This window comes from Wyeomyia smithii, chromosome 3, assembly GCF_029784165.1.
Source record: "Wyeomyia smithii strain HCP4-BCI-WySm-NY-G18 chromosome 3, ASM2978416v1, whole genome shotgun sequence".
In the NCBI taxonomy this organism is placed as follows: Eukaryota; Metazoa; Arthropoda; class Insecta; order Diptera; family Culicidae; genus Wyeomyia; species Wyeomyia smithii.
Window position 1 is genome coordinate 475,855 of NC_073696.1, and position 24,889 is coordinate 500,743.

A 24,889-nucleotide genomic window follows, 5' to 3' on the forward strand; every position below is an offset into this window, starting at 1 on the left:
TTTTTTTCCCTTGTCAGAAACCGATATCACAACTGGATCGGTTAGCATCAAGGAGAGTTGTGTTTATAATACATGATGCGCCTCGGTCATTAATTAATTATCGTTCCTGCCTAGATGCTAGATGACCTGCCTAAAGCGATGATGAGGGAAATTTATGGCGGTGAAGATTTATAAAGGAAGCCTGTGGTACGCTTTAATTGACGTTTCTTCACCTGCCAATTCGTTATTGAAAATAATTTATTTTCCTAGTTGTAGTTTTTTCGTGGCGTTCTGAATCCAAATGGCACGTGCCAAGCTTAAGAAAGCATGTGGTATGCGAATGACTCGTGTGTAGAATGACTAATGATTAAATTATAATAATGCACTTGATTATATGCGCATGATATTAGCCCATTCACCCTTAATATGCCCTGGTCCACTGCTAGTCATCCTAGTTTAGGATTCGACATCAAAAATGCTGTTTGACCATTATGTATCGCAACAGTAGCGGAAAATCAAAATTCTGTCTATCCGAAAGCATAGCCACATAATTTCCAACAAACCTGAATTTTTCATATATGGTTGCTACTGACAATTTCATACTTAAAAATATTTTTAACTTCCACGTGTTGATGAATACCGACGAATTCAAACGGGTAATTACAACCACCAAAAATCGTAGTATGCATTCCCAGTCGCCGCCAGCGAAAACAAAACAAACCACACCCTCTCACGATGTCAACAGAAATATCAAAGCAAACGACGCTGTAGGAAAGCATGCCAAACACAGGTGTGAAGATGTCACTTTATCCTCGTTCTCGCCTTATGCGCCACAGCACGACACGCTATAATCCTACACGGAATAAGAAAGAGAAAGAGTCACCGTAGGCGGCTGCGGCGGCATTCTTGAAGCGATCTTTTAAGTATTTGTGTTACTCAAACAGGTGGGGGCGTTTGGTTTTCTATGATCAATGTGAATATTGTTACTTCCGTGCTTAATAAAGAATCGTAGTGCATTTTCAGCGTTTCCTTTTTTTGCTCAAGACTGTGTGCAACAGCTGGCTACATCTGTCACTGCCGCAAAACAAACTGTTTTCAAAACAATAGTCGACTAATAAAGCAGCAATTCATAAATCACGTGCTTTCGAAATATTTTTCAACTGGATCCGGTTAAAAAAAAAACTATCAATTTTTCTGTTTCATTTTATCAGATCCTAGTCTATTCTCTAGAAGCAGCAAAAAAAGATGAAATATTTGGACGTGAGAATATAATTACTTTTACCTCGCTAAAAAGCGTTGTTTTTAAAGCATTGAAATATGATAAATGTCCCTGCTCTCAATATCGAACCCTTTCGAGCAAAGCCCGCGTAATATAGGGAGCCGAGGGACGCACGCACAATACGGCAACATCACGAGCGAAAGGGTGAAAAGGCTGCTGCAACAGATCGGAGCCAGCTTCGATTTTTTACTCCTTCTCATGCGGACGTTGAAATGATGGCCACTTCGGAAACTGAGAACGAAGTTATACATGTACAGTAGATAGAATTTGCCCGGTTTATTCTCACTTGTCCGACGAAGACGAGCGTCGACGAAGGGTGGTGACCGTTTGAACCCAGCAAAAGTGGTCCTATTCGTTGCAGCAAAGAATATCCTATTTCACCTAGTCTATTGCAGACTATAGATAGCGGCAGGGAATTTAATATTTTTAATTACGACAAAATGATTTGCCGGTCAAATAAGCAACGAAAGCCATAATGGTAACCCGATTTTCCCCTAGCCCTAACTGGATAAGCAGCATGAACGCGAACAGCTTCATGACTGGCAATTTTCGAACCAATGAAAAGTCTATGATTTGACACTTTTTTGATTTTGCTAACGATGACAAATAATCTTAAAGAAACCTCCTCTAATTTTGGTTGAATTGATTTAATTGAAAAAATCGGCAATTGTGACAGTTAACGCATAAGCAAAACGAATTTTATTCTTTACAAGTTTGCCTTTCATAGATGTTAATTTCAAACCAGTTCCGGTGCTTGGGTTTTTACGGTAACTTTGAAGCAGCGGTTTTAGTTATAAACTGAGAGTTATAAAGGGAGAGAAACTTCAACAGCTTCATAAGCTTTCAGCTTCTACTCGAAAATAAGGCATCTATGGTCAATGACGCTTTTGAACTTAGTTAAGCTTTCTCTATACACCACGCTTTCATTGGGTTGACATGCAGTGCCTCTATGTGTGAAGTGAAAAAACGTGAAAAGTTTGACGAGCTTTCAACGCTTAGTGCTTTCTTACTGCTTCATATCGAATCCTTTTTTGCGGTGTAGCTCGTTTTTGGTTAACGAGCTACACCTGAAATACTATTCTCCTACCCAACGTAGAACGCAAAAGAATCACAGTGTCGTTTGCAAATACCAATAACTGGGTGTAGCTTCGTTTGTCTTTTCTTGTTGCAGAATTAGTGTGAGCTTCGCCGCAGAAAAGAATTCGACATCAGTTAACAACCAACGAACAGAAACTTGCATGCATGCATGAAAAAAGCTTCTCAACTTGGTGGTGTATTTTTCCGTTTCTGTTTTCGAGCTTCAATTGCATGCAACATTCATCTTGCTTGCTACATAAAAGTGCACTTTTGTTCGCTTTTACTCGTATAATACAGAGCAAAGCTCCATCAGCAGCTGTTACCTCCTATTGCACTGTCTTCTTTATGATGTCATTTATATTACAAAATTACCACTAGCACACATTTTCACTCACAGACAGGATGTCAACCGTGCATCGTCGACTTCACGACATCGGCACCTACTTAGTTGATGTCATTTGCATTCGAGCATTTGAAAGACGCTACATCTCTAATGGTAATGTGAAATTGACTAAATTTCTTCCCGTTGCTGCAGATGATGTTTTTATCAATCTTGCTGCTATGGTAACTTTTTTGTCACTTATCGTTAGTTAAACAGTAACATGAGATTATGAGGACAACATTTTAATAGAAACAAAAGGTTAAATCGCTTTCGCTGTGCGAACGATTTGCAAACATAAAATGTTTTACTCTGCGATTGTGTTTGCTTTTCGCCTTTTGTGCTTTATTTTGATTAACCTTGTGCCCATGGAGGAAATTGGAAGAATTATGAAATTACACAAAAAATACTATCGACATTTCTTTTATAATTGAAATCAAAAAGAAAAAATATGAAAAACACGAATTGATCTAGCTACCGGTGTTACCTGACCTTCCTCATTCGAAATCTTTTATTATATTATTCCAACATGCATTCACACAAACGAATATACGTACACGCACATCAACACATATACTCACACAGGGGCGGACGAAGGGTAATTCGAGCTGCAGGCGAAAATTGATTTGGCGCCCCCTCCTGCTCATCATTGTGAAGTTTATGTTATGAGCATATTTAAAGAAGTAGGCACTGCCAGGCAGCCGTTGAGAAGTTGATAACCTGCTGAACATTCAAATTATTATTATCATTCGAGTTTTAATTTTTCAAATTTTTGCTCACTCATTTGGCGTCCTTCGATGATTGACGAGCAAGAGACCACCTGCTTCGCCTTCGCGTTAATCCGCCCCTGTACTCACACATACGAATACACAGTCACACATATAAACATACAAATTTCGATAATTTTAGTTGCCTTCCGAATATTTTTTACCGGAAGCTCAATCTTTATGTTTGAGAGGTAGCAACCTACGAGGCAACTGGAACATTCATTTAACACTAGGACTGTGGAAAATCGTCCAACCATCTCTAAGAATAGCAGGGTTTGTTAGGAAACAAAATTCTCGTAGTACCTGCTTTGGTTTTGTTTAAAAGAGTTTTAGGCAACAAAATTGTCTATATAAAAACTTATTTGTTTTTGTTTTTGTTTTTGAGAACAAAACAAAAATCAGTAAAAGAACTCAGAACTCATTCTTCCAGCATTTCAAAATAAAAATTTAGATAACTTCTTAAAAACCATCTTTCGACAACTTTTTCCTCACTCTTGTCATTACGGTTATGGTAAATTCTAGGAGAAAGGCAAAGGAGTTAGAAAATTTACTCAATTGAAAAAACTTAAGGCAACTAAATTGTAAAAAAAACTTGTTTTGAAAAAAAAAACTGAAAAGACCGATTTTTGTTTTCAAAATGAATTTATTCCAGTACAGGATCTCAAGAGAGCTAAAGATATAATTTTGAATTTCAACATTCATAAAAGAGAAAGTTTCCCATAAATAAAGTTCCGATTTTTAACGGAAATGGTTCCAACATAAATACATAAATGAAGGGAGCATCGCAAGGAATAAAAAAAGCGAATAAAGCCATTGCAGAACGTGCCTTGATGGCCATGCGGAGGCGTCAGAACGTCGCAGCAAAAAAGAAATTATCAATGGAAATTGCCCTACGCTATGGAACCTCACGTACAACTGCACCTCTCAAACTATTTTATTACACCTACTTCTAACGTGAATGAAACATTACCCCAAACATAAACCATAGAACCGTTTCGAACCCATCCTTTTTAACCTTTTGTTCACTTCTTCCCAGATGTTGTCGATTGCAATCTTGAATGGCAAATAAAAGAATAATATACCTACATGGATTGTATGCCTGTACCCACGCACGACTTATAATAGAGACAGTTCTTTGTTCACCGAAAGCTATCAACAGACAGATTTGTGCTTGATTGTCAGAAAAGTGCACTTATCTTACAGTATTACACCCAGTTTGAAACTAGTTACGTGTCGTAACAGTAACAAAAAACACAATGGTGCACCAGTTTTCAAGCACATTATTACTTGACATGTTAAATTACACATTTGTTTCAAACTCACATTTGAACGTTCGTGGTTCTTCAAAAATTTTGCCTGTGGATTTATCGTCGACCCATCTGAAATTACTAATTAATTGAAATTCGGTGCTCTTGAAATATGATATGGCCAAAAACATAATTCTAACGGTCAGAGGAAGTTTCGACGAAACGTACGTGAAGTGGATTTTGAGCATAGATTTGCACCTATCGATAATAAATATCAGTGCCTTAGATTATCGATGTTTATTTGCGAGTAGGTAGGTGAATTGAATTTTTCGCAGTGTCAGTATTTTTGTTATCTTATGAAACATAGTAAGCGATGCTCATTGCGACGATGCATTAATTTTGTGTACCGTATTCAATGACAGAACAGTGGAATGAATAAGGTGATTATTTAGTTTAGTTTAGTTAGTGATTATCGGTTCAAGTAGTGAAAGTCTATTCAGGCGATGTCACCGCACGGTGCAGTAAAAATTGTCGAATGAGGTAGCTTTGATTTTCCCTATTTTGAAATGATTTCCATTTTTGGCTATCAAAATCAATACGAGTGTTAATGTTTATCCGGTCGTTGTTCATCGGTTGTTTGGTATCATGAATATCAACGTTCGCATGGGTAGTAGATTATCAATACGAGGAAAGCTAATAAAACTACTTTTGAATATCATGATAGTGAATATTCTCAGCACTGCTAAATATATAGACTGTTACAGATATTATAGGCACACTTTCAAAATAATAAAAAAGTAGTTGTATTGAATTTTAATTCTTTTATTTGGTACACTGTATCATTTTTTGTGTCTTACACAACATTGCACTCTTATTTGATGAAAATCTTTAATCATAAGCGAGACTTCTCACTTTTGCAAGAACATGACTCATAAGCTTCTGCACAGTTGCAATTCCCACCATTTTCACCACTTTTGGCCAATCTCTTTTATATTTTTCAGTTGGTTTTATGTATTTTCGAAGCTTTGACCATCGGCAATAAACGCTTCTGGAGACATTCCTTGATGTACTTCTGGGCGTTCATTGTTTCCGATGTGACGTACGGGCTAGATATTTTGCCGCACTAGCAAATTGCCTGCCACACCATGAACCTCTTGCCAAATTTTTTGGTGAAAATGGCTTTCTTCGTTTCGGGGATATCCTTATTCTGCTTACAGTGAAATATTGTGGTCCAGGAAGGTTTTTATAGTCCAATTTCACATACGTTTCATCGTCCATGATAGTGCACCCAGAACTTTTGCAAAATACTGAATCATACAGTTTCCGGGCTCTTGGTTTGACAGAAGCGGCTTGATTTGGATTCCTTTTATGTTTTTTCTGCTTCCGGTACGTCTTGAACCCAAGCCGCTCTTTAGCACGCCGAGATTAGACGTCGAGATCCCAATTTTTCTCGCCACATCCCGAACGGAAGCCGATGGTTTCTGCTTGTAGTCATCCCTGATTTTTTTTGTCGATAGCAGGTCTTACAGGGCGTGATTTCCGACCACTCCTCGGTGTATCTTCAAAACTACACTGTTCTCCATATTTTTTAATAGCTGTCCGTACCGCTCCTAAGCTCACATCCTCTTCCTTGGTCGATTTTCGCAATGACATTCCACTCACAGTGCACCACTTGTGCACAATACTTTTTCTCTTCTCCGGAGTAAGACCACACTTTCTGAAAAGTAATCAGAAACTAAACCGTTTTTTGATGTTATGACGTACAGAAATGTGTAAACGAAAGGACGCAGCCAGTAGAATTTGAAACATTTCAATCGATTCAAAATGACCGTTAACATTAGGTGTGCTTATAATTTCTGGAACAGACTATAGTACAATACAAACAAGACAATGGTGCTGCTCTTACAACCGATGAGTACCGTGGATTTTATTGAAAAAGACCTCGTGAAATAAAATAATTACTCAGGTTGACTAACGGTCAGAGCTGTGAGATCTCTGAAAAATGCGTACAGAATGTAACAGAATGATCTTATTGAATATGTTACCTGTTTCGAGATTTTTTATACGTTGAGTCAACTCCGAAATAGAACTGATTTTAACTGAATTACCGTCATTGTAACCAAAACATCCGTTGCCATATTTGGCTGGATGTTGCAAACATCCACCTTTGGTTCGCTTATAATCAACCGTCTTCCGATACCCAATAACTTTCGCTCTCGCAAGCCTAAAATTAACAAAGAGTAACATGGGCATTAATTAAATAAACACCACTCCAATCAAGCTACTATCAAGGCAGACAGCCAGTGCGTCCGGTGAGTTGTTCCGTCAGTGACGTCTGTCGGAATCTAGGCCGTCATTTCTCCCTCGTTCGATGAGGAGCCAGCGAGCCTGCATTGTTTCGAGCGTACTCCTACAGCACCCGTTGTTACAACAGATCTGCTTTTTTCGGTTTCATTAATCAGAGTGCGCGGTGTCGGGACCGAGGTAACAAAAACTACCCTACAATTACCATGAGATCATAATGAAAGAGAAAATTACAACCAATTTTACAAGTATAGCACACCGATTTTCCCTCTTGTTATGCTGTAGCTAGCAGATAAACAGAAACTTTAATTTCCACTACTTTTTCTACGAACTGCACAGGAAAGTGCAGAAGCGAATGACGAAACGTTATCTGGGCAAAGGTAAACAGAACAAATGATTGTGTAGAAAAAGATAATTACAAACACTTTAGCGGAGAGACCGAAACTCGAAGCGATGCCGCAAAGATTTACAGAGCTAATATAGCCAAGAAGGTTTATGGAAAACCAGAAACAAAAGGGTGTTATAAAATCAGTGCAATAAAAAGCCAAGTAAGTTGGTTAAGCAGTATCATAGATCTCCGCATTTGTTTTTCCCGCTGTCTTCTGCTCGAGTTGAGTTACAATGGCTTGTAAATTCAATTAACACAATTTTAATTCAAAACGTTACAAGCTTCGTGATGCCTTTTCAGTGCTAGTTTTGCCAATCTCCTTGTGTGTGTGCACTGTAATTGTTAATGGAATTGTTTCCAATGGAAGATGGCAAACCTTTCGATGTTCGGAGGTTACAAAATTTATGCACTAAGTGTTTCTGGAAACCCCGCCTTCAAGTGAGAGAGCCACTGTATGCTTGTACACATAAAAGTTGCTCAATGAGACTCACAACAAATACCTACTTATATTTTAAACAGGACATGAAAATTCGAATCACGAACGGATGACGGTATGAATTGGTCTGTTGCAACGGCATAAGTATGCAAATTTTTCCGCTTACTCTGAAAGGTTTTAATTGGGTGAGCGCTTTGGTCTACCTTGAACGGTTTTTTATGAAGCACGCGAAATTATTTGAGTTTATTCATGATGAATTTCCCAGTAAATTACCAGAGTTCTTTAGTCCGTGAAAAACAAAGCATAATGGCCACTCACTGTTGACGGTTGATATGTAAATGGATACCGTCTGTTACTTCAACTGCAGTTCCCTTCGGTTTGCTAGACGACTCATGCTTCCTTCCAGAATGGTCAGCCGTTTTTTTTTTTGTTTCTATAATGAACGCAGAGGTTTTTACTCTGCTACACGTCACACTCCGGTAGGTTTCGCCCTCTTTTTCTTACCCAGCGGTATAACTTTTCCTGCGCCCTTCGAAACGAATCTCCCATTTCTTGAAAGTGGAACGATAACTATCTAAAGCCATACCTTTTCAGCCCACTAACAAAATTCAACAAGAAATATTTATCAACATGAAATGTAGCTACGTTATTCGGAACCAGCCAAGTGCCAAAACAGTCCCACGCTCTCTGGTTGAAAACAACAATGGAATCGCGTGTTTGGAAAAATTTTACCTCTTCCAAGGAGGTGCTTGAACTTGTTCCAACCGGGTGACGACACAACGAAAAAAACCCTCTCCAAAATTAGCGGACGCATTAATGAAGGCCGTACACATAAGATAGCCCCGTGAAATGTACGTACGCATCGAGGAAAAAAAATCGTGGCTCAGTGCCATCCCTCCCTAACTTTTTCACACACACACTCTGACAAACACAATGTTCAATGTTAAATGAAAAACCAGGTGGTAATTAGAAGAGTGAAGTGATTGAAAAGCGCACGGGAGTGTGTCGGAGTGTTACGCAACAGAAAGAAGCCTCGATCCACCTGCCGTGGCAGTCTGTCTGCACTGCATTCGAAAATGATGATGGTGGCTTACCGTCAGCTTGGCTCATCTTGAATCGCGGTACAGATTCGGAAAACTGATGATGAGCAACAATAATTACCTAAGCAAGCACAACATTGTACTGATCCGCCGCGGTCGGTCCAAGCGAGAGCTCTTTGTGTAATTGAAAGTTGCAAAACTAGACGAGGGCCGCGAACGATGCTGATGGAAGTCCCATAAGCAATTCTTTTGAAAGCGTGGTTTATTAAGTCGTAATCACTATACAGAAAAAAAGTAAATTCTAATGCGTTTCTCAACTGACACTTGAATTTATCAAAATGGCTAAAATACTTCGATTGACTCGGGTTGACAGTGTCTCGCGACTGTCATTGCTGAGGTGCACTTTTTAGACTTTTCAGCATGCAACAGTTACTGGAAGTCGCCTGTCAACAAACGATGATAAATTTCTAAAGCACTGGCGCTACTCAAATCGATGCTCATAAACCCGTGCTACTAATAACGATAATTGTTGGGTACGAAAATTTTCCCGTCTTTAAACGACAAGCTTCTTCTTTACTGTCGAACCAAAACACGACGGACGTGTTAATGACTTTCGACTGGCGGTTGACTTTTGTCATGTGCCGAGCGAGATATCCTCTTCTCTACGTTCCTCCGCTGAAAGCATAACGCATATAACAGAAAAGTTGAGGAGAAATTGCTATTTATAAAATTAAGGTTGAATGGGTAGTGAAACACAACAATGGTGATGTCATCGGTGGTCGGTGAAGTGCGCGAATAAATTCAATTGTACATTCCATCCAAGTCGGCTGCAGACACGTGCTTGTACTGGCATTCCCTACTGATCATCAATTTTGTTGGAGTGTGAATAGATTAATTGTATCTCTTTTTGCCTTGATTGCTCGATATTAGAAAAAAAACTAGAACGGAAAATAAGACAATTATGAAAAGAATGATTTCGGTTAAATTATCATCAAACAGATTCACGCTCTAATATACAAAAAGCATTTTTTCTGTTATATTTGAAACAGGTAGGATGTTACATCGAGCTGATCAAACATGGAAACCTGACACCTCTGTGTTCTACTAGTGCTCTAAGAAAAAAAGAATTCCTGACAAGTGTTTAAACATTGTCGGCACATTTAACAGACCGGCCCATTTTAGAGGTTGTCAGGTTGACTACTGTTAGGTTTCCCTTGCTTAATTTTTACCAAAAAAAAACAGAATAGCACATTCCACATCAACAGTTGTGTATACATACCTATAGTGGAGCAGAATCAGACGGAAGCATTGTTATAGTTGGTTGAACAACACTTTGAATAACAACTGCTTTCTTTTCGAACAGTTTACAAACCCGTATAGGTACGAGTCAGTTATTCCTAGGACAGACTAAATTCAACACTGAAGTGTGGCTGAATAAATATGTTGCAAAACTTGGTGCTGAATGGGTAACATTTTGATTACTTTTATTGGCAGTTATGAAAACTATTATATCATAATTCAATCACTTTATTGCGCGAAGCAAATGATTAAACATCCCTTCGTTCTAAATCTTATTTGGTGAAATTGACAAATAATTGACAGCTGGGGGACTTGGGTACCACAACGATTTTCAGCCGCTCCATCACCTCCAACGATCGCTCCAAGTAGTGAACCAACGCCTGATTTAGCCAGTCTTCGTTCTTACGAAATTTCTTGATGAACGACGCAACTTCTGGCAGGAACTTCGTGCTATAAATTTCCCGTTCAAGGCCAGTCCAGAGCGAAAGAAAAACAGTTTTGACACCCATCGCTGATTGTCAGCCACAGCAGCACCTTCTTTGGGAACTTCATTCGTGGGGGATGTAGAACACGAAGTACCCTGCCAGTCGTTGCAATCCAATGTGAGATAGGTCTCGTCGATCATCATCGTCACGTCACGATTCGCCGGGAAATTCGACTTGACCATTTTATTCACCGGCTGCCGCTGTGTCATTATCTGCAGCTCCAAGAACAGTGGACAGGACTGCCGCTTCCTGACATGTGTGTCCATGTTCGCCAGATACCTTTTACTATTTGGCCGGTTGCAGCGATTTCTCGACCAGGCGCCAGACGGACGCAGCGATGTAGCCTCAGTCTTCCTCTTCAGCATCCTCTGGAGCTTTTTGCTGCTCAGGGTAGTCGGCCTTCCGGAACCGGGCTTTCTTTCGATGGTCTACTTTTTTGTCCATAGTGCCAAGATGTTATTGATGCCGGAACAGGCGCAAGTGCCGCACGATGTCCGTTTTCGACGCAGCGGAGAACCGTTCTTTGAACGCGCATACTTCTGAACGGATTAGCTTCACTATTTTCGCCATCACGGTTAGAGTTCGACTGATAGAGCTGTCAATTTTTTTTTCTGCTGACTCATGGGTTACTAAGATTGATGTTGCATGCGTAGTTTCGTCAATGCGTGTGAAGGCAGCCCGTTAAACAATTTGGTAATTATTATTTGTTTTTCAACGTTATAACGAAAGTGACAGAAAAATTACAAGGCAACAAAAATAATAACACAACAATAAAAATTAAAAAAAAAATAAATGTCTACTTACAATACTACCCAGTATAGTGATGCACATCTTTAGTAATGTGAATTAACAAGATATATCTTTTCTCTAACGGATAAAATGAACCACAGTTTCATTCGACTTCGAACATATCTAATTAATCACACTAATAGTAGATTGAAACACATTCCATCTGTGTGAAACTATTTTACCCCATAGGATACTCGCTTTGTAGTTAAGCTGCAGCAATCACAGCTACAGTATAGCGTAGTGTCGTATAGTCTTTCGCTATTCCACACACATATTATACTGTCTTAGCTCGCGTCACCCAATACCCTGGGAGTGGCATAACCGTGTGAAGTAAACAGCACATGCAACCCACGGATACGTCTGTCCGCCCTGCTGGGTGTTCCTGTGTGTGCACTAGCGCCAAGACCTAATTTTGAGCATGGATATTAGTTTTAAATCAAACAAAACTTCAACAAACTCTGCATGCCGCCACTTCGTGTCGCATATATGAAGAAAATTAAAAATAGAGTGTAAACTTTAGTCGTCCAACTCGGAAATGGAACTTTTACCAAGTGTGTTGAGCGGGTTGGATTCTAAAATTGTCTCTCATACATTGCAACTATCAGTGCGAGTCTGAGCCTCATTTAAATCGTTAAATTCTATTCAATATGCTTGAATTAAAAAGTGGTAAAATCAGGCGAGACCACAATTCCTCCTTCGCGAAATGTGAATCGCAGATTTCATTTCTTCTGACTAAACGGCGTGATGCCAGAATGCGCCATTTGTTAGTGTTGTTTCACGAATCAAGACCAAAGCTGAAACAATTAAAAAAAATCGTTTGTCACCTGCGTTGATCTCATGAATTCTAAACGTCTCTTAGTTTTAGACTTAGCTTAACTATCGGTTTAGAGTTTTTTTAACCTAACCAAAAGTCTAGTTAGAGGTCTTCTCTCGCAGAATCGCTACCATTGTCTGAGTTTCCATTCGATTGCAAACTTCAATTTAGCAGGCGACGCCACTTCAGGCGTTATACACTGTTCAAAAATTATCTCCATCAAATATGCGCTGCTGCGATCTAGTGGAAAAGATAATGCCATTTTTATTTTTCACAGTGCACAGCATTGGTACTGTGTGCAGATGATGTCGGTTGGAAATGTACATATTTCAACTTAACGATGCAGTGTAGGCAGTTTGCTAAGTCTGAATACACATGGATACTAGAAGCAGGGTACTTGTTTGTTCAAAGCTGGTTTAAGCCTCCTGACATTTAGCTTAAAAATGTGCTCGCACATAGCAGCAACATTCGACCAGCACCCTGAGGCCCTTTTACTAAAGTTCATTTTTCTTTTTTTTTCTGGTATGCACCAAAAAACATTGAATATCTGAAAATGTATAAGTAACAGGTTCACCTGTGTATCACTAGTAGAAAAAAAATTCAGTTACAACTTGCTCAAACCAGATGCAAAACCTCCCTTTCTCAACCGGAAAAGGAAAGGCACATCAAACATCCTGCCTCATTTCAAGTGCTTGTTTGAGCTATGCATATGAAACGTCAGGCAGGAAGGAGCACCGGCAGACTGTAGGCAAAAAAAAATCCCTTAAACAAGGAGCAAAATGCAGGCGACTGCCATGCCATGCCATCACAGCACCAACCTGGAGCCGGTGCATGTGCTTGCGATACCTATACATATTGCAGCTGACTACAGAACACTTTTCACGTACATACATAAATTTCGCGTAATATTTCATTGACGTCGTGTACTCAATGCACACACATACGAATCCGTATATTTACAAGTTTTCGCTTCGCGGTCTACCGACCGATGGCATTACGATTCAAGATGTTCAACCGGACAGGTAGTCACGGAATGCTCTGGCGTCATTAAAACTCAAGCAAATTTATAGTCACCTTTCTTGGTTGTCACTTTGAACACATTTGGGACGATGATAGCATATTGTAGTAGGCCTTGGTCCGTAACACCGGTGTGGGTGAGATAAGGATAGCAAAGCACCCATATGATTTTTATTTTCTCTCGTGTGGCCACCAGCAATGAATTATTTTTGCTCTTTCTCATGCTTGAGAAAGGTTTTTCTCTCTCGAATGGGTGGAATTGCAATCTTCTCGAGCTGGAGTGCTATCAGGCTAGGTAAAAATATTTTGAAGCAGAAATACTTAGTTTCCATTATTGGAAGTGCAATGCTATTTCTGAATTTTCGTAACACTCTTGATGTTTTCGGTTTTTGAATATGTACTCCTATATATGTTGCCGTATGACGTAATTCTACGTAAAAAAAATATAGCTTTTTAATCATTCCTATGAATTTTGAGGCTCCTAACCAAATCGGAAGTCTTCAGAGACCTGAATGAAGTTTTCTCGTAAGCAAACGCAGAAGCGACGAACCCGGCGAGTACTTACTTGGAGGCCTTTTGACACACTTCTATCTTTGCTAGGGACACCAAAAATCGAAGGAAAAAGCTAAAATTTTTAATCTTTTTTCCAGTTCTGCTTTTCGGCAGTCCGCGGCAACAATCGCGTGAACTCCGAAATCCGCGTAAAATATAATTTAAGTTAACGTGTAGTAATTGTTTTGAAGATATTATTATTGCGAAGAAAAAATACATATATAATCTATAATAATCTACCATTTGCAATAAAATTTGTGCCAGGTGCCGTATAATTTTAGAGATATTTTTAGAGTTTCAAGGTCTCAGATTGGTACAGATTTTTTCTCTCGAAACGGCATACCATCACTCAAAATATTACCTTTTTCAATCAATGTCCACAAAAAAAACCTATTTCACCAGCCTATACAGAATTCTCTTTTCACTCGATGCCACACTCCAGCCATGGTTTAGCTACACTACACACTGCAGCGGCCCACTATTTTCCGCCTTCTCTCGATCTCTCCCGCTCTGTCGTGGTTTATTTTTCTCTCCTCGAAGTGGTGGGCCTTCCATCCGACAGGCCTACTAGGAGAAGCAAAGCCATCTCATTCGTAAGTAAACCTTCGTTGTGAATGGCCGTCACGATGCGTTGTTGTTGTGTCACCTCCCGTCGTCGTCGCCGCCTGCGTCGTGTTTAGGATTTAATCAACAACCGTGCGTTCACCGAGTTAGTGGATGGTAATCAAAGTGGTGCATGATGTTATAACGGAACGGATGTACTTTGGTGTGTTGGGAAGGTGTTTTTTTTAGCACCCACAACTGTGAGTACAAAGAGTACACAGATTTTGCAGCTTGAAACTTGATCACGATCGTCACGAACACCAGTTGCTGCGATGAAGATGGTGTTGTTTGCGTGCTTAGTGTTCTTGAAATCGATCAACATGTCAGGAATTCCGTGAGCATTGGTACAACTTGATCATCTTGGCCTTGCGAGTGTGTACGTTAGGGGGGTGCTGTCGGTAGCTGCCGTTCGTTGTGGTGTATAGTAGAAAGTAATCGAATGCAAAGTACACATGAATGCCGTCGAATTTGTCGCTGCCGGCGCGCGAAACGATCGCTTTGAACAACAACACAGTAAACCCAAGTACCGAATCGAAAAGTGTGTTTATGAAAGTGATTGAGAAGCACATTCGAAAGTGAGAGTCGAGTCTACCTTGCCCAAATGCCGATTCCATTGGCGGTTGAATTCCGATCAACCTCAACGAAAGTGGACCAGCGATTAATAAAACTGTTTTGCGTTTTCTCATTTCCCATGCGTGTGTGACATCTGACCGTCTTCAAAAGGAAGTGAAGCTGAATAAGTTTTTTAGTGGGTTTTCATCCGAAGTTCAATTTCCGACGAAAGTCTCGTTTCCTGTTATTCGCCACGAAGACAGTCAATACAAATAGGAGGTTTGAGTGTTGTTAATTGCTCATTCGCTGGACGCCAAAAGCTTGCTGGCTGAACTGAAGGAAATTGTAGTGAAAATTTTGTATTGACTTTCGCCTCTAATAGGCACGGAGATTGTTTTGACTGGCTCGCGTCATACAGCGCGCCTGCTCCTCATCAATAAATAGGCGAAACAGACTCTCACCTACTGGCTGGTTACCAATCAGACCAACAGACAGACTGACTTGACGTAAAGGGGAGAAAAAGCACAGAGACAGAACGGAGTCACATCTGACGATGAGTCATCGCTCGGCTTGAAGGTGGAGGAAGCAGAAAAAATAGGTTAGCAACTGTTGAAGGAACTTTGGAGGGCTACCTATTGCTTACCCAAGCCTGCAATTAGTCATCCAACAAAGATCAGCGTCCCGTGACTTCGAGAATGTTTCGCATAATGTTGTAAAGTCAATAAGGATTGAAAGTTACCGTTTGATAGGGGAAAGAACTTTCGAAGCTCTCCTACGTAACCGTTAAAACGACGACTAAGTACAGTTTGTAGTTGCTAGGTGGAGAACTAGGAAATCAGCTCCACCATTGGCTACGGAAAAGCTAGAACGGTGGCCTTCCACAACGAAGCGGGAGAGCGCCGCTGGGTGCGACAGGCCGTTATGGGGGTCCTTCGGTGGCGGGATCTGCCCGGAAATAGGAGTTCCGTTAGCAGTACCAACACAACTACTACTACAACCAGCATCAGCAATGCAAACAGCATAAACAACAATCGAATTGAGGTAAAAATTGAGCTATTTCATAGAATAAATTGATAGATAAAAGGGGAAGGTTGTAATTGCACTTTTTCACTAATGAATAACTCTATTAAACTACCTCTCAACAAAGTATTTTTTCATCATAAAACTCTACCTACACATGAAACATTTTCGATAAGTAATGATGATTTTCGGAACACGATCAATATTTTTTTTTCGATTCAGGCATCAATTTCAATAACACCAACCTAGCCAATTGGGAAGCACTCTGTCTAACTTTTGTTGAGTTCAACTGGATTGATGTTTTTTTATGTCAATTACGAAGTGCTAATGTGTTTGCTTGAATCATGGAACTATCCTCTTCGGTATGACCTGCTTAATGGTAATGAACCATTTCTGATTGAATAATGGATTTTTGAGTAATTACTTAGAGTGCACAAGCTCACTTCTGTCAGGCTTGGTGTAATTCGGATGGCCATTTAATAAGACACGTGGTTATGTTTTACGCAGCTTCTGTTGAATTGGTTCTTAAATCTTTGTTGTTTGCTAATACATCATTGTTTGATCATTTATCCGACATGCAAGTGTTGGAGAAGTTGAACATAAAAAATGACACCTTTTTATTTCAAAGTTAACATCGCGAAGAATACAAAGAATAAATTGGATTTGGGGTAGGAACATACCGCTTACCAGCTGTTTCCGTTTATAATACCCCTTGCTACTAATGCATCACTGCTCAAACATTTCCCTCCCTTCTTTAACTGTGCGCAACAAAATAAATAAAAAAAGGTTCGCTTATCTGACCACTGCGCCACAGCTAAAAACGATCAATCGATGCACGGAGACGATAAGAGGCTTAGAAGGGAATAGACAAACATGCAGCTGAACTGCAAACCGTGACAACTAAGCTGATACAAGGCGTGCTCAATAAAATATAAATCGGTATCAATATCAAAGTCAAGTCTGACTAGAAACGGAATCGGCTCGGAGGAAGCCTTACCTTGCACTTCAAATAACGTTGGCTGATTGCTGATTGTTCGTTGATTACACTATACAATAGATAGCTTTGCATAATTGAAAGCAATCGAAACTTTCGACTGCATCATTTTGTGCTGCCAATCGATTGACAATTGCTGGCCTACTTTTCTAAACAAGTGTGACATCTACGGTATTTAATGAGAACCACTTGCCTAACAACGGCTGCTCATTGAATCGAGCTTGTTTCGTAAAAGCATTGCAAATGCGATATAAAAAAATCATTGCTTTTTCGACATCATCTGTGCATTGAAAGCAAAACCAGAGCATCATTCATGATTCCAATTTCACTTTTGTCTTGTTGTGTCAGTACTAATAATCATCATCTTCATCGTCATATCGACTTTCATCGTCTTGGAGCAGGCTATCTTAAGCTTAAATGATGCTATAACCGTACAGGCTTATAGTGATAAATTTGCGCAGCCGATGCACACACGTAGCCTTCTTACTTAGTTTATAGTGTTGCTGCTTGTCCAGCTCGCAAGCTCTCGACCGGGAACCGGTTTTGCGAGTTGACCGAGTGACTGATCAGGCAAGATACGGCACACAGAGAAACACATATCAAGGCGTGACTGCATTCTACATTTCGATTTCGTATTTCGATTTTTTTTTTCTTTTCATTTTCTATATTCATCCACCCAAAGTAGTAAGTCCCTGTCAACAAACATGTGCGACGGGATTTCGCCGACTGCAATTCGATGTTGCATTCAATTCCAAGAAATCGATCACATAAAGCTGGCTGTAATGTATTTGCTTTTGCGTATCAGTCGGTAACAAGTTTTGAATATTGGATATTGTATTTTTACTTGCATATGTTTGTTGTCTTCGAACTTTTCTTGCCTCCTAATCTCCTAAACACGACAGATTCAAGTAGGCTGTCTGGAAGAAGATGTACATCTCAGAATCAGCAGTCTACTTGGAGGCGCCAGGGAAAAAAAGGAAAGCGAGTGCGAAGCAATGCATGTACAAGCATTGGCTCAGTTTTCGAAACTAATTCGATTAGTACGAATAATACATATTATTTTCAGCAAGCCCCAAATGTTGGTGCGAAACTTTAGAGCTTCCTCGTTGAAACGAATGGCCATAATTGTAACATGTATAACCTTGTGCTTCGAGGTTTCCAGTTCCGTTATCTGTGGACAGCATGCCCCGGATACGCCAATTTCCTGGAACAGAGCACGGCTGGAAACCAGAAAAACTGCCGAGTGCTGCTTCCTGTGTGGTAATTACGCCGATAAAAACTGCAAACACGAACAATTGATCCGTGCTTTACTGATATGAACAACCGGTTCGGTGAAATGAGCTTGAATCGACTCCCCGCACCTATTTTCAAGGCATGTATTTTCTAATATTATATCCAAGGTGCCAAAAAAGTGTTATTGATAGTTCATTTTTAACCGATTTCTTAGAAGTTGATGTCAAATTTGTTAAAATAGCTGTCGACTGAAATGGTTCTAAGCAAACCATAAAAAGGCTACCTGAACAGAGCTGAAAATCCCGGTTAGCACCAGAATAGTATAGAATAAAAAGCAATGAAAAGTTTGCCGGCTGTACAGAAGGTTAATTCGCTTGACTTTTTACTGGGAGTCATGCTAATGGCTTGTAGTGCTTCGTTCCTAGCGAAAAATGACATCATTGCTGCGGCCATTAGGTGCACGAACGAGATCAACAACGCAAAAAGGCTCTAATGTTAAATTCCATTTTCCTTGAAGCAATCAGCAGACCCTCTGGTTTTAAATGTCAATCTCGGAGCCCACGAATGCCAAGAAGCAGTGCTCATGCAAGTAGGCTTACATAGGTAACGAGAAACAATAAAGCGCTCCCGACTTTGGCTCTGGTTATGCTGTGCTATGTTTTGCATCGTAAGCAAAGTAGATCTAACAAAGGAAAACTACAGACTCATGCTGCTCTGTGCTAAGACCAACGTCCAACAACTGTAACGGTGTGCGGTTCGGTGTAGAGTAATATAGCCGAAAATTGACGCTTGTGGAAAATGTTATCGTAGCAATTGGTGATGGTTTCAGAGAAGTATTTTTTTTTACCGCAAGCCTTGAAGGCTCAACCATTTTGAATCAGTTCGAATCCAAAACTACTGCTAATTTGACATCAGAACTCCTAATGGTCGTTTCTGGAATCTTATGACAGTTTCAAAAGTTAAAAGTTTCAGTTTGATTCATTCTGTTTGAAAAAAATGCAGGATGCTTAGAAAAGAAAATTTCAGTTTATTCCGACCTGATATTTTCTAAACTATTTTTTGACAATAAAACCGACACTGTAAAATCGAATGTGGAGAACTCTTGTATTTTACACAAACGTTTCCGTGAATGTTAAAAATGTTTGAACTACTCAAGTAGAGGATTTTCAATGTTAAACTTGCTAGGAAATCCGACAATAAAGACTTTCAATTCCGCCGTTATTCTTCTGAAAAGTATTTTAAACAACACTGATAAACACAGGTTTTGCTCTAAAGGTCAAAAATGAAAAAAAAGAAAAAATATAGTTTTTTAATCGTTTTTGTGTATTAGATGCACCTAGCCGCCTCACAAGTACGTCATAAGGCCACAGAGTAATTGCTCACCAGGTGCGTCGTTTCATCGTTTGTTTACGGGAAAAATTCATTGAAGTCTTCGAAAACTTGATGCATTTCCGAGGCGGCTAGGAACTCCAAAATTCTCCAGAAGGGTTAAAAAGCTATAATTTATTTTCTATTAGTTTAAATTCTAGGGTGAACTTCAACCATAACATTTTTAGTTTATGAAACATATTCCGAGATAGAATTGAATTTTTGACTCAATCACTGAGTTTCAAATATTTTTCTCGTCATCTCTCCAGCACTACATATGGCATGTGGTCGTGGTCGTGGCATATTGACGACATCAAGTCGTTTTCAGTTTTATTTTATACTCGCTGAATCGACTAGAGTCATGTAAAGCGGAAGAAAATAATTGGTCACTTTCTGATGCCTGTGAGCGATAGTACCCATCCTTGCAGTTGAAAGGACTAACGCTGTTGGACGCAGTAAATGGCAGTCATGCACACTTCCAAGCACGGGTGAATTTTCCGCATCCGTACAGTAATTTTGTTGACGAGGTTGCTGTAATTACTGCTATAATGGTATCACACATTTCTAGATTTAATTATGTTTTATTTGTAAAAGTTGAATAGAAGTAAAACTTAAATGGCAAAATGAAAACTAAACCCATTTAAAGGTCTTGTTTTTTACACACAAGTTTGGGCATTCGATTCATTGCTTTCTGTTTTTTTTTTTTTTGAGTGCAAAGAACAATAATCGCTTTTCTCTCGACTCGAGGTTATTTTCCCTCGCTTCATTGATCGTATCAAAGTGCATTAACCGTTTCATGGAACGAAACTCCTAGACACTCTCTCGTTCACGTTCATCATCAAGTGCAACCCAAAAAGCCGTATCTGTTTGGCGTTTAGGAAAATCCCGCAAGAAAAGCAAACCTTCTCCTCCTGAACCGTAATAATATTTCTTCAATCAACCTCGAAAATTGCGCACACGTTTTCGATTCAGGCCACTAATGCAGCTGTACGAATATGATTTTGCCGCCGCAAACGCCGCGATCCACGCTGTCTGATCGGTAGATTCGTTTGGCTGGAGCTAAACGTCGATGTGGCCTAGCGTAGCTTGAGACAACATCGCCAAGAAAAGCGACGAGAAACAATTTGATTAATTCAAGCACAGTTATCGTTATTTACGATATCGCATCCTACTCCAAACCGTAGGATGCATAGATGACGAAATTAGATAGCAACACGCGTCGGCCCGGAATGGAACGACTGTCGACGAAAATGTTTAGACAGAGATGAACTTCCATTTTTCGCTGACTGCTGGAGTGTTTCCAATCTTGGCTCGCTTAATGGCAATTTGTAGATGTTTTTATGAGTGAAGTATGCATCACACTGGCTTCGCCTTACACAGTTGCTTGTTGGTACGCGCGAACGTTTTTAAATAATAAAAGAGAAAACGGAAATCAAAATCTGCTTGGCCCCGTCCAATGCTACATTCGAGGTTAGCCACAAATGGTACGAGGGGCCCGGCAACGGTAAATATTGGCAACATGGGCGCCTCTTCTATCGTCTGCTCGTTGTCTTGTCGGTTCGTTGGTTTTTTAAGTCCATCTTACTGCAAGTCACTCGGAAATCTCTCGAGAAGTGTGAAATTGGCACTCTAGCATCGATTTGATTCCGAAATAGCAAGGAGAAAGCGGCTGCGTATTATTTACATAGCACTTTAACGGTGCGTTTTAAATTCTTAATGTTGCTAGCGATTTCAGATATGCTCTAGCCATTTGGGTTTGCACTAGCAGCTGAACGTCCGGAAAAAAATGAGTTGGTACTGTTTGGCACTGACCCAAAATAATAGTATTATTGATAATAATAAAAATTAAGAGAACTTTCTTTCTTGATATCTAACACTAGCCGACGTGTAACGACTCGTTACACAAGGTTCATAAATTTGCAATCAATTTCAAATTGAAAATGTAATTGACTGTGACTTTGGTTTTATCTGTGAAGCACAGATTTATGCTCTACATTACATTTAATCTTTACGCTTGTTTACCAACTCATGCATAAAGTTTTCTAAGATAATGCAAAAAGAAAGTAAAGTTTTATTCAATTTATTTACAAGGCTTTCCTTGGGAAGAGACGATGCATATTCAGTCTTAGTTTTATTTCCTCGTCGTGGAGAGACACTTTAGTTTGCATGCAGTGCAGCCCAGAGGTACTGATCGTAAATTACGTCATGTTCTGATGTGAAAAATAGTAATGACGATATATGCTATATCATCACGAACGGATCTGCACAATTTCTATTCGCGAGAACGACTGTCATATTACTGATGAACATCATTCTCGTTCTTCTTCCGTCTGAATCACAGTACAGTGTGCCTAGTGGAGTTTCTGCTATATACAAATTTGCAAGCGCTTTTTTATCTGTATTGTCTTTTGTGGGTGGGTCGAACGTGGGAGTGCAGACTAACTCTCTGAATGACTTTTGTTACTGTAAGCAACAAAAGAACTACATGATTTTTCTGCTGACAATGAAATAAGTAACAAAACTGTGAACGAAAGGTGTATTCATGCATCTTCACACAGTGCAGGGAAAAATTATCAAGGGTTGATCCTAATTTTTTTTGTAATATAATTCACAGTTTTTTTTATGAAAAAATATATTTATCTCTTAACCGTTGCATTCGTCATCGGTGCAATGCTGTTACTGGCCGCGTTAGTTCATCAACGCCTGACTGTCTACCATCATTTCATAGTAGACGTCGTCAGCAGCGACATGACGGTAACTGAGAAGGAACATTCGCACAGCTGTCGGCGATTGCGCCATAGCAGTGTCGGCGCGCGCGCACGTTTGTCACTTTCCCGATGACGTCATCTGCGTGTCGCATTGCGCATCAAATTTCACTTTTCCAAGCACTTATATTTCCCACCAGCAGCGGCTGTCGTTTGTCGATGTCTGAGTGAGTTTCATCCGGTTTGTCGCAGCTTGGCGAAAAAAGAGTGATCTACGGTTATGCGAAAGTCAAAACAGTCCGATTAGCGTAGCGACAATGGTGCTGAATTAATCACGCGGGGGTCAGCAGTCTATAAATAACGAAAAGGACGTCAAGTTAGAAGAGCGTAGAGGAAAAGCAACAAATTAATGACTTTCAGCGTTGGACGGTTAACTAGAAACAAAAAAGTCTAGCATAAACGATACTTTTTTGCAAGCCCGCTTTGTGTTTTATTCATTGTGCGGCATACTGAATTTATATAAATTATTACCACATTTTTCTCTTCAATTTTCTCTTTCTCCTCCCTGCTAGTTTGTGTTATATTATCGCTTACTTATACTATAATTAATTCATTTATATTTGCTATAACTGCTTGACACCCACTTACCCACCTTATTTTACTCTACTTTGGTTTGTTGCGTTGAACTTAGATTTCGTCTACCAGAGGGCAAATAACGCTCCGTTGCGCAACCTTTGCGTCGTGCGTGATGAAACGATTGCAGTACTTATTCAGATTTATTTCCAAAGCGGCACACAGATCGCCCACAAGTAATGGGCAAACAACAAACCGCCTTCCGTTGTTGGCGAAGTTAATATAAATTGACACCGAAACAAGCAAGAGCCAGGGCTTATTCTGCGATTTATGATAATTTTTGCCTTAATTGTCGATTCCGCACACGCTTGTGCTTATAGTTTCAAACGAAAGCTGTTATCCAAGCGGGGTTGCGTTGTTTTAAATCGCACTGCAGGACACAGGTTTTTGTTTGATTTGAATTATTATTACCAATCATAATAAAACGTTAGCTTAGGCATTTTGAGCCGATTGTGAATGAGCACAATGGAATAATCATGATGGAATGATTTAAAAATTGTTACGATGTCGCAACACGTTTAATTTGATACGATTTTTTTTCTTTCCCTTCCAAGTAAGCATCAGCACCCACACCTGGTAACACATGGACATTAGGATTTTTACATCGCTACAAGGCATGACACCGGAGTTTCGTGTCCTTATGACGTTGGACTACGTTTTACTTTGAGAGTGCATTTCTGAATTCTCTTATATAGAGTCGGGTATAAATTATATGTATGATTGCATCGCTTATCAAAGTGAATCCTGATCCAACTTACCCTTTCCTAATAACAAAAACCTCCTTCCTGTGACCTTTGTCGAGATGCAGAGGTTAACACGGTCTCCAAATAGCAAGGTTACACCAACATCCCTTTACGCTTCCCGTCTGATTGCAAGGACGTGGTCGGCGGCGTTACCAACCATTGATATGTGCAGTCAGTCAAGCTAAGCAGGGCCGGATTTAGACGGTGGGGGGCCCGGGGCAAATTTGTTCGTGAGGCCCTCTTTTCTAAAAACATTTATAGGAAACGTTCTGAAAGGTGACGAGCAAGGTTACACCAACATCCCTTTACGCTTCCCATCTGATTGCAAGGACGTGGTCGGCGGCGTTACCAACCATTGATATGTGCAGTCAGTCAAGCTAAGCAGGGCCGGATTTAGACGGTGGGGGGCCCGGGGCAAATTTGTTCGTGAGGCCCTCTTTTCTAAAAACATTTATAGGAAACGTTCTGAAAGGTGACGAGCAAGAAAAAAAGGTCGCCTAAGGACTAGGGGGGCCCCTTGAATCGGGAGGCCAGGGGCATTTGCCCCCTTTGCCCCCCCCCCTCAAATACGGGCCTGAAGCTAAGCTATGCTAAGCAATCCTAAATTCTCGTTTTACGTAGGGATTTGGATTCAAGAATTACGCCAGCAGCAAACGAAAGTTTTTTTTATTCCAATCTGTTTTTTTTTTCATCAAATATCTATGCACTAACTAAGCTTATTTTCAACCTCCAGGACGTGGACAGAACAGAATTCTCTGGAGACAGTTGACACTTGTGGACAATTGGATCCCAAGTTTCATGTTGCTGCTAACGAACGGAGGTTGCTTTCCCTCATGAACAGAGCATTACTGCTGACTCTAACCGCGAATTTGTGCAACTGTTCATGCTATGCTAGTCTATATCCTTGTTCGTGTATACTTTTATAAGCATGCACCAATCTGATGTATCGAAGGTGATGCTTGTTTGGAAATTTTGTGATAGATTTTATAACCTGTAATTTTGAAATTCACATCAATCCAGAATGATACGAATAAGGGTAATCTCAGAACCTTGATGAGTTCACGATAATAATTTGTAATATCACGCGAAAACTTTCGCAGTCGCCATTCATGATCTCTCAGGCGCAATACCAGTTAACCGTTTACAAGATATGCTGGATTTATGTTTAGCTTACATTAGCAAAGCA

At 39.9% G+C, this 24,889-nt stretch overlaps 1 protein-coding gene across 6 annotated transcripts in view; it reads left to right on the forward strand.

Annotated features, from left to right (window-relative positions):
* LOC129727158 (rap1 GTPase-activating protein 1) overlaps window positions 1-24,889 on the forward strand; it is a 150,335-nt gene that overhangs the window by 102,563 nt on the left and 22,883 nt on the right. The window contains exon 1 of one of the 6 annotated variants that reach the window (XM_055684681.1): window positions 14,450-16,048. The exons of the other annotated variants lie outside the window; for them this stretch is intronic. Coding sequence (XP_055540656.1) covers window positions 15,929-16,048 — 120 coding nt within the window. The 5' untranslated portion in view covers window positions 14,450-15,928. Of the gene's footprint in view, window positions 1-14,449; window positions 16,049-24,889 lie in introns of those variants that run through there. 6 annotated transcript variants of the gene reach the window in all.